We start from the raw sequence: 18,287 nt of genomic DNA on the forward strand, positions 1-18,287 counted from the left end.
TGTCTGCCGCCTGTTTCTTCTGGCCTGTAAGGCAATATACCGGTCATCTGTGGGTGTGGTTCTTCGTGGACGACCACTACTAAACCCCCGGATAGCTGTTCCTGTAGTTTGAAATTGTCTCCAAAGTTGTGAAACGATGCTGTGAGCAATTCCGAACTCTGCAGCCACACTTGTCACACTGCGGCCTTCCTCCAACTTCCCAATGATTCGACCTCGGGTAAAAGCATCCAGATGTCTTCTAAAAGATTGATTATTCGCCATTTCTCGCTGAGGCAGCAACTCGGTGTGATTTTAACTGCTATACGGCATGCAATCTCTTTGCCAGAAATACTGATCTTACACTGACAACATGCTTTATACTACTCAGACACTCCCCCATTACGTCTACCTGCATATCTGCGCATGTGCTACCGTACATCACCTTACTGATTGGTCTTTCTGTCCGCTCTGCTCTTCGTTCAGCTGATATGCTAATTTTTCGACTTTGCCCTTAACTTTTGCACACCAGTGTATGTGTGTGTCTATGTACATACATGAGAGAAGTAGAGAGACAGCAAAAGATTATATGAGGTGTGACATAAAAAAAATGACAAAGTATGTAGATTGAAAACAAAGTGGAGTTGGTAACAACTGTTTTGGTGATGTCATGCCACACACCTCCTCTACCCATGCAGCCAGTTTTGACTTAACCAACAGTGGGGAGTACTGCATCATTGAGTTATTACAAGCAACTGCATTCTGCCAGAAAAATGTTGAATGTAAAATCTCAACACCGAATAATCATCAAGTTGTAAGGATCTTAAGTTTTACTAACGTTTATTTTATTTTAAATCTTTACTATCACTTCTTATTTTCTACTTCCGGCCAGAATTATAAGCGTGAAGGTTTTTATGCAAAGTTTGTCTGGCTAACGCCAAGTATTTAAGTTGTGGCCTTTTGCCAAGCGAGAGAGAGGAAGCAGTGAGTCAACGCAGGCCGCTTACCTTAGAAGTTACGCAGTTGCTGTTTGCCTTCCAGGCCAGAGGTTTTAATCCTCTTGATAAATTAAAACGCATTGTAGTGTTCACAGCCTCTGTGCTACATACGCTTCCTGTTATTATAAGGCCAATCTTCCATGTGTATTATTCTAAAGTTAAATTAGAGTTTAGTTTTAGTTTTATACTTTTACGTTAGACCCCAAGTGGCGGGTCAGTGTATTCCGAAGTACGGAAGTTATTGTATATAGAGAAAAATAAAGGGTTTTGTATACCCTTCGTCTGTATCCTGTCTACTTCCCACAATTAGTGAACATAGCTTTAGTAAGCTCTCTGTTCCGAGTCAGGCCCTTGTATGTTCCCGAAGAAGGTTAGAAGGAACACTGACCCTGATAGTGGCGCCCAACGAAGAAGAATAACCATGGCCGAGTTTCAAGAAGAACCTGTGCTGCCTGCAGAAATGGCTAAGAATCCAGAAATGCCAGCTGCCGCCCTGGAAGGATTCGGTTACATCGTCCAGACCATGCGCGCTTCGATGAAACCAGAAGCAACGTTTAATGGAAACTCACCGGTAACCAGTTTTTTGGAAAAATTGGATGACCACTTCATGCTCTACCCCGTGCACGAGTTTCAAAAAGTTACCTTAGCTACCAGCGCTTTGAGGGGCCAAGCGCTTAACTGGTTCAAATGTATAGGCAGAAGTCTCTTGGGTCAAGCAGGAAGTCCCACCTGTACTTACGAAAATTTCAAGACTGCCCTATTAAAAGCCTTCCCTGTTGTAAGGGATCGTGCGAAATTAGAAACGGAACTTTTCAGTATATATCAACAAAGAATCGAAAACCTCTCGAGCTTTATTTTAAGAAAAATTCACGTTTTCAAGCTCTTGTATGGAAACCGTCCGGATCCTGAAATAATTAAAGTGATTTTGCTGAGGTTACTGCCCCAAGTGCAAGACTTTATTGAATTAAGAAATCCGACTACACTGGAAAAGTTATTTGAGCTAGCAATCCAGTTTGAAAGTAGAAGAACGGCGGATGTCGAAAGAAGACGCCAATATCAACAGCGAAACCAATTTGGTACGCCAAGACTACAGCAAACTCAAACACACGGCTACGGAGGCAAAGCGAATCAGTGGGCAAGGAAACCCGAGCATTCAGAAACAGCCGGCGAACGTCGACAGTTCAATAGCAACCCAGGAAAAAAGTCTCAAGGCCAGTGGAAAAAGAAGGAAAGCACGGAAAGGAAAAATAATTTAAACTAAAACGGATTTCTGCTGACGAGAGGGTGCAGAAATCCGAAGGCCACGAAAACCCCTCTTCCTACAAGTTAAATACAGTAATGGTGAAAAATTTGACTCTTCCGAAGATTGAAGTCTTGGTGAATAATATCCCAGCCACCGCACTCCTGGATACTGGCGCGCAGTGTTCCTGTGTGGCAGAAGAGTTTTTTAGAAAGTATTTTCGCAAATACCGCATATATAATGCGGATAATACAACAGTGTTAGCGGCGCAAGGAGAAAAATGTAAGTGCGTAGGTAAAGTACCTTAGTATATCCGTATCAAGGACGAACAAATAAAGGTGATGTTTTTTATAGTAAAGAATCTGCAAGCACATTTAATTTTAGGAATAGATTTTCTTTCAGAAGCCCAAGCTACGCTGGATTTTAATGAAGCGTCCCTTAAGCTGATAATGAAACCAGTTCGTACTGAAAACGCTGAACCGCCGATGTTAAAACTTGACCACCTGCCTAATGACGAGCAAGATAGAATCCGACAAGTGGTAAGTGAATTTGCTTCATTATTTAGTGATATTCCAGGATTTACTCAGGTTACTAACCATAGTATTGACACCGGAGATGCAATGCCAGTTTGCCAAAAACCATACCGGTATGATAAGAATAAGGAAAAAATTATAGAATGGCATATTACCGATATGCTACGTAAAAAGATCATAACGCCCATCTCAAGTAGTTATGCTAGCCCGGTGGTTTTATGTAAGAAAAATAATGACTATCCTTTGGAGCATCCAAAAAGGTGGAGATTCGCTATTGATTACCGTAAATTAAATTCCATAACGAAATATCCGGTATATCCGTTACCGATCATAGAAGAAATTTTAAGGAACATAAAATCAACCAAATTTATGACGACTTTAGACTTAACGACTGGTTATTTTCAAATAGGGGTGAGGCCTGAGGAGGTGCCTAAGACTGCTTTTATAACCAAGTCTGGCACTTTTGCATTTTTGCGTATGCCGTTTGGTCTTTCAGGGGCCCCGGCAACATTTCAGCGATGCATGGACATTGTGTTAAGACCTGTTCTTGGAAAGTCCACATTTATCTATTTAGACGATATCATTATTACTAGTGATAATCTCGACCAACATGTACAGGATTTAAGACAGGTGTTTTCTTTATTAAATGAGGCCGGTCTAAAAGTTAATGTCGAAAAGTGCAAATTTGCAGCCCCTGAATTAAAATATTTAGGTTACAAAATATCTCAAAAAGGGATCGAGACAGATGAATCAAAAATAATCGCTGTACAAAAGTATCCGACTCCAAACACGGCAAAGAAGCTCTCTTCTTTTCTAGGACTTTGTTCATATTATAGGTCCTTTATAAAAGATTTTGCGGCTATCGCTGAGCCATTGTTAAAATTAAAAAGGAAAAAGGCAAGATTCTCGTGGACGGCCGAAGCCAATAGTGCTTTCGAAAAATTAAAACAAGCATTAACGCAAGCCCCTGTGTTGAAATTTCCTGAAATGTATATAGAGAAAAATAAAGGGTTTTGTATACCCTTCGTCTGTATCCTGTCTACTTACCACAGTTAGTGAACATAGCTTTAGTAAGCTCTCTGTTCCGAGTCAGGTCCTTGTATGTTCCCCAAGAAGGTTAGAAGGAACATTGAACCTGATAAGCTTCTCTGAAAGTAATCTCTATTCCTCGTTTAGAACTCTGCTCTGCAGTTCTATTAGTGCATTTGGTTCAAGCCATTGTTAAAATTAAAAAGGAAAATGGCAAGATTCTCGTGGACGGCCGAAGCCAATAGTGCTTTCGAAAAATTAAAACAAGCATTAACACAAGCCCCTGTGTTGAAATTTCCTGAAAAGGATGAGAATTTAGAAATGTCAGCGGATGCTTCGGATTATGCGGTAGGAGCGGTACTTTCGCAAAATCAGTAGCCCGTGGCATTTTTTAGCCGAACTTTAAATCAAACACAAAGAAACAATTCCGCGACCGAGAGAGAGGCACTTGCAGTTCTGTTAGCAGTGCAAAAGTTCCGAGTCTATTTTGGAAAGGCGCCGATAACAGTATACTCTGATCATGTGGCGGTAACTAGATTGTACTCAGGGAAAAATTTATCCCCAAGGTTAATAAGACGGGCACTCAAGCTGCAAGAATATAATCTGGTAATCAAGCATACCCCTGGAAAGGAAAATATCGTAGCAGATGCCCTATCAAGGATTAAAATAGACGTACAAAACAATACCGTAAAGATGGCAATGCTTACAGCATGTACAATAAATTCCCAAGAAACTGTAATAACCGAACTGGGTAAGGATCCTGAGTTTGGAAGCATTTATGAGTATTTGAAGGATCCTGAAAATTTTAGCCACCAAGATATTGTGGCGATAAGAAATAGGGCGGCCCATTACGAACTAATAGATGGTCTATTATTTTATACAAAAACTACGAATTCCAACAACGAATTTCGACCTGTTATCCCAGCTAGTCTTAGATTAAATATCCTGCAGGAGCTCCATGACAGCCCTTTAGCTTCTCATGCTGGTATTCGAAAAACTATCCAACGCGTACGCGAGGCAGTCTACTTTCCTGAACTGCAAAAGTTAACAAGGGCGTATGTCCAGTCCTGCCCAACATGTCAAGCCGTTAATTATATTAATTTCCGCCCGGCCGGGTTTCTAAATAGTATTAAATCCGAATTTCCAAATGAAATAATTGGCATCGATTTATTGGGCCCTTTCCCAAAAAGTCAGTTAAATAAAAGTCGCTATCTCCTTGTTATGGTTGATCATTTTAGTAAATGGACCGAAATTGTTCCCTTAAAACGAGCCTCCGCGAAATTGGTTACCGATTCTATTTTAAATAAATATATTTTAAAATAGGGGGCGCCCCTAAAAGTTATATCGGATAATGGTCCTCAATTTGTAAGTAATATATTTGAAGACATGTGCCAAAAACTGGGCATACGTCATTTAAAAATGGTCCCGTATCGGCCGCAATCAAATATAGCGGAACAGGTCAATAGAAATATAGTGAAAATTATCCGTAGTTATGTTAAAAATTTTCATAAAAGCTGGGATAACTATGTCAATGAATTTGCTTTCGCCCTTAGGACCGCAAAACATGATACAACGGGCAAAACTCCTGCTGAGTTATTTCTAGGCAGAAAGATTATAACACCGTTAGATAAATTATTTTATGTGCAACAAAGAGCCCCAGATTTTAAAATGGGTGATATAGAAAAACTAATAAAAGAAGCAAAAAAGAATACGGAAGTAGCACAAAGAAAACAGAAGCTATATTATTATTTGAAACGACGGGGAGTAACTTATAAAGTAGGGGATGAAGTTTTAAAAATAAAGCATTCACTTTCTTCAGCACCAGAAGATAAAACTGCCAAATTTTTTCCACGATTTGAAGGACCATATGTTATAGAAAAAATAACTCACGCTGTTGTAGTGTTAAAAGCCAGAAATGGTGAAACCTGTTCCGCAAACATTGATCAAATCAAGCCCTACTTCGATCGTAATAAAATGCAAATCTTTTCAGATCTTTTGCAGGATCCGGCACAGCAGACACCGCAGGTACAAGCTCCAGAGGTGGAAAAACGACAAGTACAAGGGCAAGCCAATGGGAGACAGAAGCAAGTGAAAAGAAAATTGCCCCGCGGAAAAATTGAAGGTAACAAGAAAAAGAAGCCGTTCCACCGTCCAGAAAAGAGAGTTCACGAACACCCCCAGAATGAAGAAGGGAGAAGGACGACGTATGTGAAGAGAACCAGGAGAAATGACGGCAACTATAACCCGGCTTTAAAACGGAAGATCTACTCATCCGACAGAACTCTCCGCAGCAAAAGTCGCCGAACGGCGGAAGGGCTATCAGCGGCGGAGGAAAAGTTACAAGGAAAATTTGAACGGCCAACAACGAGGTCCAAGCAGGAACACGACAGAAGTTTCCCGGTTCCGCCAAGACCAGCTGCCATCAAACGGCCAAGACCACAAGCAGAGGAGAAAAAGAAGGTATTCAAGGGTGGCCGAACTGGGGAAAAAAGGAAGCTTCCAGAGGAAAGCACAGAAGGGCGAGCCCGTACAAGAAGGAGGATAAATCAAACTACTATCTGCAGTACCTTTAAAGACTGGGCCCAGAAAAGGATGTCCGAATATTACAAAGATAAGTAAAATTTTATGTTACTTTGCAAACTTAAGTTAATCTTTCATTCTTACTGCAAGTGGCAGATTTCAAGAAGTTTTACCTCATGCGAGGTCTACCTTTATCGCCAAAAGGGTGAGAAATGAGTTGTGACCAATTTTCTTATTATGTTTTTCAATTACTCGCGCGTAAAACTAAAGTTGATGTATAATAGCGTTGTGTAAAAACTTAAATATTGTAAAAAGTTATTGTATAAATTTTATTTAAAACATTCTAGCAAGAGAGAAGTTTTAGTCTGAAAGACTTTTTGAAATGTATTATTTCAATGTAGAAAGAATTGGCACTTGCTTTGAAAAGAATAGAAGTTAACAAGGTACTACTAATGTATGTTTTCAAATGTGTAAAATTAACAGCATGTTGATATGTTCTTATATACAATGTGAACTGTTATTTTAAATGTTAAGAAATACCGCGATATGGTAAAAGTGAAAGTAATGTTAAAAATTTGTTATTCATGTGACTGTAAAGACTAAATCATGGCGAATATGTGTTAAAGGTTGAATGATGTAGTTAGGCTCTCTGACGCTACACTTTAGAGTTAGCCACTTTTAGAATAGTACCTCAGGGTTTAGAGTTGAAATTAGGGTGTGTTAAGAGGTCTCGTTATGTTGAATTTTAACACGTTAGTGTTTTGATTGTAGGAGGAAGTGTGGCACACGTAGACAGAAACACATTCGTGTTTGGTGTTCTTTTACAACACATGTCAGAGAGCACGGGGAGAGATAATTAAAATAGTCATGAATGAAATAAGAATGTTAAGAGAAGTATAATTGTATATGTTACTTGCCATTTCATTGTGTAACATTTCATTAAACTAGTTTTCCTTCCAGATCTCTGGAAGAAACCAGAATTGAATAAAAGCTCCTGTTTAGATGCAGTACAGATGAAAAAAAATTTTTGTATCCTGGGAGCTGCTATTGTAACAAATTTCTTTCTTTTAAATTTCTAGTTTCTAGCGAAGTTATGTTTGTAAAAGATTGGCCTCGCGTTAGATTCTAGAGCTAAAAGTTTTCAACAAGGTCGTTTTAGACCTCAGTTTCAAACTAATTAACTCTGGCGGGAAGTATGTAAGGATCTTAAGTTTTACTAACGTTTATTTTATTTTAAATCTTTACTATCACTTCTTATTTTCTACTTCCGGCCAGAATTATAAGCGTGAAGGTTTTTATGCAAAGTTTGTCTGGCTAACGCCAAGTATTTAAGTTGTGGCCTTTTGCCAAGCGAGAGAGAGGAAGCAGTGAGTCAACGCAGGCCGCTTACCTTAGAAGTTACGCAGTTGCTGTTTGCCTTCCAGGCCAGAGGTTTTAATCCTCTTGATAAATTAAAACGCATTGTAGTGTTCACAGTCTCTGTGCTACATACGCTTCCTGTTATTATAAGGCCATTCTTCCATGTGTATTATTCTAAAGTTAAATTAGAGTTTAGTTTTATTTTTATACTTTTACGTTAGACCCCAAGTGGCGGGTCAGTGTATTCCGAAGTACGGAAGTTATTGTATATAGAGAAAAATAAAGGGTTTTGTATACCCTTCGTCTGTATCCTGTCTACTTACCACAATTAGTGAACATAGCTTTAGTAAGCTCTCTGTTCCGAGTCAGGCCCTTGTATGTTCCCGAAGAAGGTTAGAAGGAACATTGACCCTGATAAAGTTTCTTGTGAAACTTAAGAAATCAGCCAGAGGAAACATTTCAAATGTTAACCAAGGCTTACAGAAATGAAACTTTGTCTCATGCACGTGTGTTTGAATGGCATATGTGGTTTTCATGAGGAAGGGACAGTGTGGTAGATGATGAACATGCTGAGCGTCCCCTTGGGCGTCCAGTACATTCATCGTGCTTGAACAGGTTCCCAGTGGTCAGAATGTTAATCAACACTACTATATTGAAGTATTACAAAGACTTTGTGAAAAAATTAGGAAAGAAAAAGGCCACATTCGTGGAGTGATGGATGGCTGTTGTACCAGAACAATGCACCCGCTCACACGGCCCTATCTGTCAAACAGTTTCTGGTCAGCAAAAACATTACTGTGATGGTCTTCCTCCTTATTCACCTGATTTGGCTCCATACGACTTTTTTTTCTATTTCCTAAAGTTAAATGTTACTTAAAGGGAACCCCTTTAATCTCAGCTGAACAGTTTCAGGCAAAAACGGAAAATCTCCTGAGAGCCCTTCCAAAAAGCTCGTTCCAGAACTGTTACCAGCAATGGCAGCACTGAATGCAGAAGTGTGCGAATGTTGAAGGTGATAATGTCACAGAGAACTGATTCTGCAAGTACAATGATTTATTGGACCAGTCTCCCTCTTTTTTTTTTTTTTTTTTGTGTGTGTGTGTGTGTGTGTGTCACACCTTGTATATTATCTGTTGAAAACTTAATAGAAAGTTAAATTTCATGCTTAAAACAGAAGTTCTTACAAATTTACCTTTTGGCAACCCAAGTTGTTGAAGTTCATTTAAAAGGGAATCCTCATCAATTGCATGCTTAGATGAACTGGTAAATATAAAAGTCAGAGCAGCAATTGTTGCTTTCACATCACCTTTCTCTAAACAACAATGAAAAATTTTAAATATGTGGCAAGTATAAATCCATAATTACTTTTGAACATTTTCTAGCGAAACACAATAAATAAATATAGTAGTATACTGAACTAGGTCACATTAAAACACAGTCAATTTCAGATATTATCTCTGGATAAAAATATTTCTAAAATAATATTTTGTAAATGAAATTTCAAAATGTAATTTATGAATTTATCATGAAAAATTAAAGAAATTTTCTTTGGAAAAAAAAAGTGGTGGTAAGTGAGTAATATTGCATAAGGTTATGATATACTTTACCTTACAGATGAACTGACAAATGAAAAAATATTGGTTTACAACCATAAAATTAAGTCAGGATGTTGACTGAAACACCCTTCAATAATTAGAACATAATCTTTATTCTAAAAATAAAATATATTCGGTAATATTTGCCTGATTGGAAAAAAAAAAAAAAAAAGAGAGAAGAGGGACCAAAAGAAAAATACATTTTACAAAAGTTTTTACAAATCAAATTTAATTTCAGACATAAATTATTTCTCTCATTCATAAGTACTGGTTAACAGAGGAAGATACATCACATTCATTTCAATATTTTTGTGATATATAATGCAGTAACACTCATTTTCTCTTAAATAAGTATTTACTAAATTTGTTCAACTAGACGGCCATGCAATATATCATAAAACAGGAACAAAGAAAAAATATCTATTAGTGAAAGGATTTCCAAGAATTTCAGCATCAAATGTCCCCATTTTGGGCATAATCATGTGCTTTCCCGATGGAATTTGTAAATTTCAAAACTTTCACGTCATTTTTCAGCTGCATTGTTGGTTTAGTACAGTGTACATCATTGAGAGCTTTGGCATATTTATGCCAGTCAGTAACACAGGCTTTACTGTCTGATGTGGTATAATTACTAATATCCAAAATTATTAGAATTATTCTGTGTGGTGTATGGTCCGAAGAAAGTTTATCCAATACAAAAATATCCACTCGATCAACTGCTCTTTCTGAAAAGGAAGAAGTCATTTCTTGAGAAATCAGTAACATCATATTGGTATTTTTGGAACTACTATGCATAATACTGCCAAGTTAAATATTATGAATCCAGTGGTTTTAGAATTGTAACAGTTTCATGTGTAGTGTCATGCATTTAAATTTCCACTAACAACATGGTTTCCAAACAAGTAAAATGTCCAAGTCAGCAGTGACAGATGAGATGTCCTGACATGGGATGACATAAGTGGAGACAAAAGTGCATACCACAGAAGTGTTTGTAATAAGATAGCTGAGGGCTCAATGTCCAAAAGCTCTGGTATTGTAACAGGGTAATGGGGGATGCAGTATTTGCCAAGAAGTACTGTACCACCAATGATGCAGTTCTGAGCCTTCTTGCATTTAGAGGTATGTTTGAACGCTAAATACAATAGTTTGACACATAAATATGGGTATCAGGACCAAGCCTGTGTTCTTGAAGGAACATAAGATCAGGGACATATGCATTTTTAAAAGCCCAGAAATCTTGTGTTTTATGATATAAACCATTTGCAATCCATGTAATTACACTGATAAAATTATACATATTACTATGCATTATTCCCATTATTATTGAAATTGAAAATTTCTTCAAACGCTGCAAATAATGTAAATATTTTGTCTATGAATTAACCATAGCCTGGAGTTCAGGCAATTTTATAGATATTTTCTTAAATATATTACTGAATAAGTAACCACTGAACATGTTATTTATTTCCTTTAAAAATTTTATGATAATTATTGACTTTAATATCTACGAGTCTTCACTTCATTCAATAATTTATAAAATTAAAATTTTAATGAGATTATTGAAGTTTTACTTTTTAGATCATTTTCAATTTCAGTTACATACAGAAAGTGATACATATACAGACAAAAAGAAAAATGCTGATATATAATACCACAGAACAATAATAGATTAATATCCACATCTTTTAATTACACGTGCAAAAGTAACAATTTAAATTCTTAATGCAAAAAGCATCCTAATTACTCATTATAAATCAAGATAAAATATTCTTTCAGCAGTAATTGAATCTTCATTTGACATGAACTTTTACATACCTACATACAGGTTGATCAGGGCATAAGCCCTGATTTCAAAATTAAATATCTCTACAACAAAGATCAGTAGAGTTATGTGATAAACTGTACCCATTGTTTATTAGCAAAACTGTAAATATGGTGTACAAAAGTTTAGAAAATTTAGTTACGAAAATCGTTAACAGATGGCACTCTAATTGCAATGACCTATCAATAGCCTTTAAAATGTGCTTCGAAGTCGAAAGTGATCAGTACGACTGTTGGCTAGTGAAAAGAGGCTAGCGTAGAAAGTGAAATAATGTATTCCATTGAACGTGCTTTTTTGGTTCTGGAATTTCACCAATTAGGACACAGTCCTATAGCAACACGTTGCAGTTTTCAAAACCGATTCAATGTTCCAGTTGGACCCGATGTGAAAACTCTTCGCGAAACTCGAATGGACTGGCAAGCGTGGCTGATGATCGAAAGGGAAATGTTGGGCCTAGGCAAAACTGTAGTCACTCCTGAAAATGTAGCCAAAGTTTCTGGAATTGTTCAGCAAAATCCTAGGAAAAGCATCCAATGGATTGCATCAGAGACAGGTTTGAAGTACACGAACACGCAAAAAATATTAAAAAATAGCCTACGGCTGTTTCCATACAAAATCCAAAGTCATCAGGCCATACCCATGAAAGCTGTGTGACAAAAGGTTGATTTTGCGAATCAGATTCTAAAAATGATCGACAATGACATATTTGATGTGAGCTGCATCTGGCTCACAGATGAGGCACATTTTCATTTGAATGGAATTGTTAATAAACAAAACTGGAGATTTTGGGGTTCCGAAAATCCTTATTTGTGTGAAGAGAAAGAAAGCCCTGCATTCGCCTAAAGTTACCGCATGGGCTGCGGTATGCACCAGAGGTATTATCGGACCCTTTTCCGTATGAGAAACAATAACTACTGAACGTTACGTTACAATTTTGGAACAATTTGTTATCACTCAACTAGCGTTGGAGGATCGACCAGGTATCGACTGGTTCATGCAAGATGGGGCTCGACCACATCGAACAGATAAAGTTTTTCACTTTCTTCACGAATACTTTAGGAATAGAGCAATTGCATTAGATTATCTGCAATTTACTGACACAAGAATAGCTTAGCTTCCATATTCCCCCCCCCCCGATCTGAGTCCTTGTGACTTTTTTCTGTGGGGCACAATGAAAGACACTGTCTATCAAAACAATCCCGCTATTCTAGATGAGCTTGAATCATTGATTGGCGTTGCATGTGATTCCATTTCCGTTGAGACATTGCAAGACGTGATGTCAAATTTCATTGTTCGTATACGCCACCTCATTGTTTTGAATGGTGAACATTTTGAAAAAATTGTATTTTGATTGCAAAGGCTGCTTCATTTTATTTATTTATTTTTTTAATAGACTCCTTTCAGAGAAAGAGTTTTCAGCACACAGCACCATCTGTTAACGATTTTCATAATTAAATTCTCTAAACTTTTGTACACCATTTTTACAGTTTTGCTAATAAACATACAGTTCACTGCATAATTCTATAGATCTTTGTTGTAGAGATATTTAATTTTGAAATCAGGGCTTATTCGCTGATCACCCTGTACTTACCTAATGAAATCACTCGTATGAAAAATGACATTCACTTTACATTAATATGCCTTTTCTTACCGTATTTAGCATCAGCAGTGAGCTTGTTAACTTTATCAAACTGAAAAGAAATTAGATTGAAAGAAATGATTAGAATTGTCTGAAACAGACATTTATTCATTGCTATAATAAAAACCAAGATTTATAAATTCTAAAATAATGCAGAAAAAAAAAAAATTAGGCCAATAAAATTCTGTTGAAAGCTACTTCGCAGCAAAATTCAAATATATACCAAAAAAGTCAGCAAATTTTAGCCAACTAGTTCTTACTTTTGTTGTATGTACTTGGCCAGCTACCCAAAAACATCAGGTTACTGTTTTAACACTATGCAAAACAAATTCAGCTTGGAAAACACAAAATATACCATGGGGACCAGCAATTTCATTGTCTTAAATCTGTCACTTGTTTTTGACTAACCCTTGGTTTCTAAATCCAAAAATAACCTCAGTTTTTATCTATTGCAACAACTTTTTAAGTTACAAGACACCCTCTCTGTCTCAAAAGTCATACAAAATCAGCATATAAAGCAAAAAAAAGGGAAAACTTATCAAATGTACTATTCATAATGAATAGTTTTATTCATAAAAAGGCTATATATAGTTGTTGCAAGTTAAATTCACACAAACAGTAAAGTTTTTTTTTAAAAAAACAATAAAAATACACATTAGACTTTTTCTATAGTGTTTAATCAGTGGACATCTTTGTTTGATGCTCCAAAAATAGTCAGCTGTTGTATCTACATTACATCAACTTTGGTATAATGCCACCAAGACTTTTAGATACGATTTGCAAATCCTACTCATCACTGACTACATCAAGATTTTTGGCAGTATAAAAAATGTAAAAAATGCAATTTGATGCTCATGTTGTAACCAAACAGCCTGAAGCTTTCCAAAAGTTGCTGGACAATTTTGCTGTAATTATGTGCTCATGTACTTCTAAGAAAGTCTTTTACAATGTTTCTAAATGCCAAAGAAGCATTCATTTGAAGTTATGTCAATGTTCCGGTAAAATGTTCATCTTTTCAAATGACAGGCTTGGAAATGCCAAAATGAGATATTTGAAACAGTCTCATTTAGCTGGCAAAGCTTTAACAAATTGCTTCCTCAGACCCCGTTTGACATGCAGAGAAGGAAATATAATGTTCTTTTTGCTGACAAGTGACTGTAGAATATTTGGATCATTAGATTTCAGGTCATATCTCATCAGCCTATTTGACTGCACCCAATGCTACTTACAAGCTCTGCTGTCCCCTATACACAAGATACAGTGACATGTAGTGTATCCACATCACTGGCTTAGGAGGAAAGAGACCATTTTAACATCAACACAGATGATTCATTAACGCATGTGATATTGCAACTAATCAATAACTCTCTTTAAGTCTTCATATTCTTCAGACAAACTGAATGCCTATTGGAACTGCACCAAATAAATTTCCATCATGGAGGAGGACACACTTCAAGATCTGCTTTGAGCTATCGATGAATAATCACCATTGAGTTGCATTATAGGCTGGAATTCCCAACTTTTCCATTAAGCCATGTACGTTATGGCAACACACAAGACCCATCATCACTTCGAAAGTATTGCGGAAATGCACTTTCTCTTGATCAAAAATAAGATACCTTAGCTCCTTTTTCGAGCAAGTTTTTCTTGTGCAGTTTTGATGCTAATAGCTCAGAAACTTTTTGGATAGTCCTAAATCTTGTGCCAAATCATTTAACTCATGCTGGTCACAACAATTATGAATGGAATCGTCTTCAACTTCAAAATCTTTATCATTTGGGTCAATTCAATATTCACCAGAATCGTATTCCTATATTTCCAAAGAGGGTAAATCTTTGAAAACTAGCATTGGGAGTTCAGTTGAGTAAGGCACTGAGCATGTAGCTGATGGTAAACTGGATACTCTATTCTACATTTATTTTTCTTGGTATATCTTGACGTTTTCACTATACAAAAGTAACAATCACTTGAGTGATCTCTGGGCTCTTGCCAAATCATATGTATACCAAACAGAAATTTAGAATATGTTTCCTTCATCCACATCCGTAAACTCTTAACTCAGTGCCAGCACACTTTGTGAGGGGCACGATTTACCTTGATTACCAATGATGCTCATCCTTTGGCTGGGAATAGTAAAACTGCCACATATATAACAAAACGAATTGGGGCTGTTTAAGCACTTACAAAATTGAAAAATGTTAATAAAAGATGATATGAAGTTTTCAAAACAATATGCAATGAAACTTTGATTATCTATCAATGTTGGGATTGTCAGCATGATGCATAATAGAACAGTTGGATAACAGAAGCACCTTCTCATACCATATCATATGTGCAGTTGATAATGAAAATCCAAAAAAGATTAGAGTTGAAATTGGTCTCATTATAGATTCATAACTTGCTTACAGTTATATACAATGAAAACATCAAATAAATGCAAAATAATTTCTATCCAATTTACCATGTTGTAGTTCCCCAGCATGGCAAGTATCAAAAGCCTTTAACCGCTTGCCTGATTATCCTGAGTTATCTCGGGTTCGTATATATTGCAGTTAATTATTATCCCGAGAAAACTCGGGCGAAGCAGAATTTGTTAGTACGATTTCTTTTATCACGGCTTTACTTGGTCTGGAGGAAATGAAAGGAAATATTCAGCTTCGATTGGCAGTTTGCCAAATTTTGTTGGTTGTGCAGTTCTTTTGGAGGGACTGGTCGCATGTTTCGCTATTGTATAGTATACGTTGGCTTGTGGATTAGTAATGTATAAAGATGGATGCATGCGTTGGGGAAAAAAATAAAATAATGTCGATGATGTAAGATAGCGAAAGCGATGATTTTTCAAATAGTGACTATGAAGAGGTGGGGAAGTAAAAAAAAAAAAAAAAATCAAATCCAACGAGACAGTATACTCTGTGCTCCCGTGAAAGAGATTCCAGTGGTAAGCCAGTAAGAAAAAGAGACCAGATACCAGTGTAGAACGTCAGATATCACTCTTTGTCCCTTGTTTCAAAAACAATCATACAAAGATTAATATTTAACTATTTTCGTTTGCCCAAGATAACTCGGGATAGTAAACCAATATTAAAAATAAATGCTTTTACACCTTCAAAAAATTAAAAATTCAACTTAAAACCTATATATTTTGATTTGTTTCGTTTTGTTGTATTTAATAATAAAATAAAAAAATGTGACGATTTTTTGCAATTTTTTCCAAAAAAATTTGTAAGGGAAGCGGTTAACAAAATCTCATCTGCATCGCTTTAAAACTTTTTTCACATTGTCAGTATACACAGAGAATTTTCTGTTAATGTTTCATGTACTGGTACGTGAAGTTTAACAAATTTTCCAGTAAATTATACATAAACAACATGACATTCGGCAATTAAATTTGCAATGCAACTTTTAATGGTGGGCCTTTTTTTTAAAGTTTTATTTTACAGTGCAATACTGTATTTTTTAAACAATACTTTAGCTTTTTATTTTAAGTATAGTGACAAAGAAATCACAGTTTACTCCATAATATAGCATATTTTTAATTATCATTTCTCTTACTAGCATTTATCCTTCTTTGATGAGTTTTTTTCTGTCTATTGAAGACCTCAGTAGCTTATGAATTGAGATTAACACAAGAAAAGAAAGTATGTGCATATATAACCATATACAGACAAATCGACGAGCAGAAATGCAAAATTTTTTCTAAAATACATTCATATAACATAAAGTACATGATTATATTTTTACTTTCATGGATTTTGCAAGTCATGTGAAACTTAGAATTATAAAGTATTTTCCTCCTCCCTTCTGCATGCCTTCATGGTGTTAACAGTAGCATACTCAGTGTGTATTTGAGAGGTCCAGGTTCGAAATGCGGCAAGGGCATTGCTCATTTTTCATGTCCCCTGCTTCTAAATAACCTAATGCCTCTACAGGACAATCATTATTTTACTGACTGAAACAACTTTGTTTTATGAAAGCATAAACTTAACGTTGATACATTGCTAGAGAAAATTAGGCAATAGCTAATAAGATACATAAAATACAATTTTAATGGTTATTATTTATTAAGCCTCACTTCATCAGTGTAGTCAAAGAATTTTTAAATGAATTACTTCTGAATTAATATTATTCTCTTGATGAAAATGACATGTGCTTCATTCAGCTGTCTAAATTCATTACAAAATTTCTTCAAATTTAAAAAATATTTCAGTTCTGTCATTCCCAAATATTTGAAATTTTAATTGAAAAATTTATATATGCTCACATGAAACTTCCAACACATCTTCAAGATCAAATCTTTCAAAAAAAAAAAAAAAAAAAGAACTGAAATACAGTACTTTAATACATTAAGTACAAGGTGTCACAAAAGCCTGCCTGCACAAGAAAATTACTTCAGCATTTTTTATTAGAATATGAAAATTTCTGGTAACTGATGGTCAAAAGTAATTAACAGAGCTGTTCCACACACTTTTTAATATGGAAATACTTGTTTCTATGGCTTGAATTATATTGTTATGATACCTTTCAGCACCTACACAGTTCTGTGTTAACGCAAGCGCCTGATTTATCCAGCATTCATAAAAGTAGTATAAATGTTTCAGACTGCTACTTTTAACAGAGGCAAATCTCCCAAGTTAATCCGTATAAAACAAGTTTTCATTTGATACTCTGTAAAACATTTAAGGGCTTATATAGTTTTACCAAAAAATTCTACTTTTATCCATAAACTATCTTTTCTAGCACACCAACATAAGAAGTAAATAACTTAACAGATGGGTGGCCAAAATTACGGGATTTCAATTTCCAATTTATTTATATTTTGTTACTACAAAACAAAAGAAAAAAAAATACAAACCTACAAACAACACTTCAATAAGCCACAATAGTAAGCACTTGAAGATAACCAATTAATGTTATTTATTGTCTTTTAAATTTGAAATAACAAAAGTTAGATCCATCTTTAATTATCAGAACACATTCTTTTTAGTTTATTTTTTTAAACAACTTGATTTCATGAACTTAAAAGGAATTGCTCTGACAGATAATTCCTCACAGTTTTTAATTCTTCACAAACATCAGTTTGGCAGTGTGATTGATGCCTATGTCTTTCAAAAATATCCTTAAATCACATTTGATTAAATTGAGTCTTTACTCCTTTTTCTAAATATATTTTTGCTTTTTTTTTTTTTAATTTGTATGTGTATCCAATGTTTTATAATTATAGTCTTTGTTAATTGCACATTTTTATTATTCTTTGATGCATACATCAACAGTAGTCTCTCTTTTTTAAAATATGGCCAATAAGGATGCAAGATAATTTTGGAAATTTTATAACAATTCAATTTAAACATTTTTCTTTAAAATATGACTGATTATTCAAGTGGCTTGATTTCCTATTTTCTTGGTGTAATCAATTTAACATTCTCCTTAGACACATTAATCCTTTCTTAAAAATATTTATTTACATTCTTTCTACATTAATTAAAAAAAACTACGAGTGCTGAAATGATAAGTGCATTTTACAATAATGCAGTTTTAACATAATAAGAACCAATCAAAACTATTTTTGCAAAACCTAT

At 35.5% G+C, this 18,287-nt stretch overlaps 1 protein-coding gene across 1 annotated transcript in view; it reads right to left on the minus strand.

Annotated features, from left to right (window-relative positions):
• Positions 1–18,287, minus strand: part of LOC118201714 (COMM domain-containing protein 4) — a 67,584-nt gene that overhangs the window by 29,951 nt on the left and 19,346 nt on the right. Inside the window, exons 4-5 of the mRNA XM_085807793.1 lie at positions 12,724–12,763; positions 8,848–8,967 (exon numbers count right to left, since the gene is read on the minus strand). Coding sequence (XP_085663919.1) covers positions 8,848–8,967; positions 12,724–12,763 — 160 coding nt within the window. The remainder of the gene's footprint in view (positions 1–8,847; positions 8,968–12,723; positions 12,764–18,287) is intronic.

The sequence above is a fragment of the Stegodyphus dumicola genome, chromosome X1 (assembly GCF_044657685.1).
Source record: "Stegodyphus dumicola isolate Sdum_Otavi_A_Nest chromosome X1, ASM4465768v1".
Lineage (NCBI taxonomy): Eukaryota > Metazoa > Arthropoda > Arachnida > Araneae > Eresidae > Stegodyphus > Stegodyphus dumicola.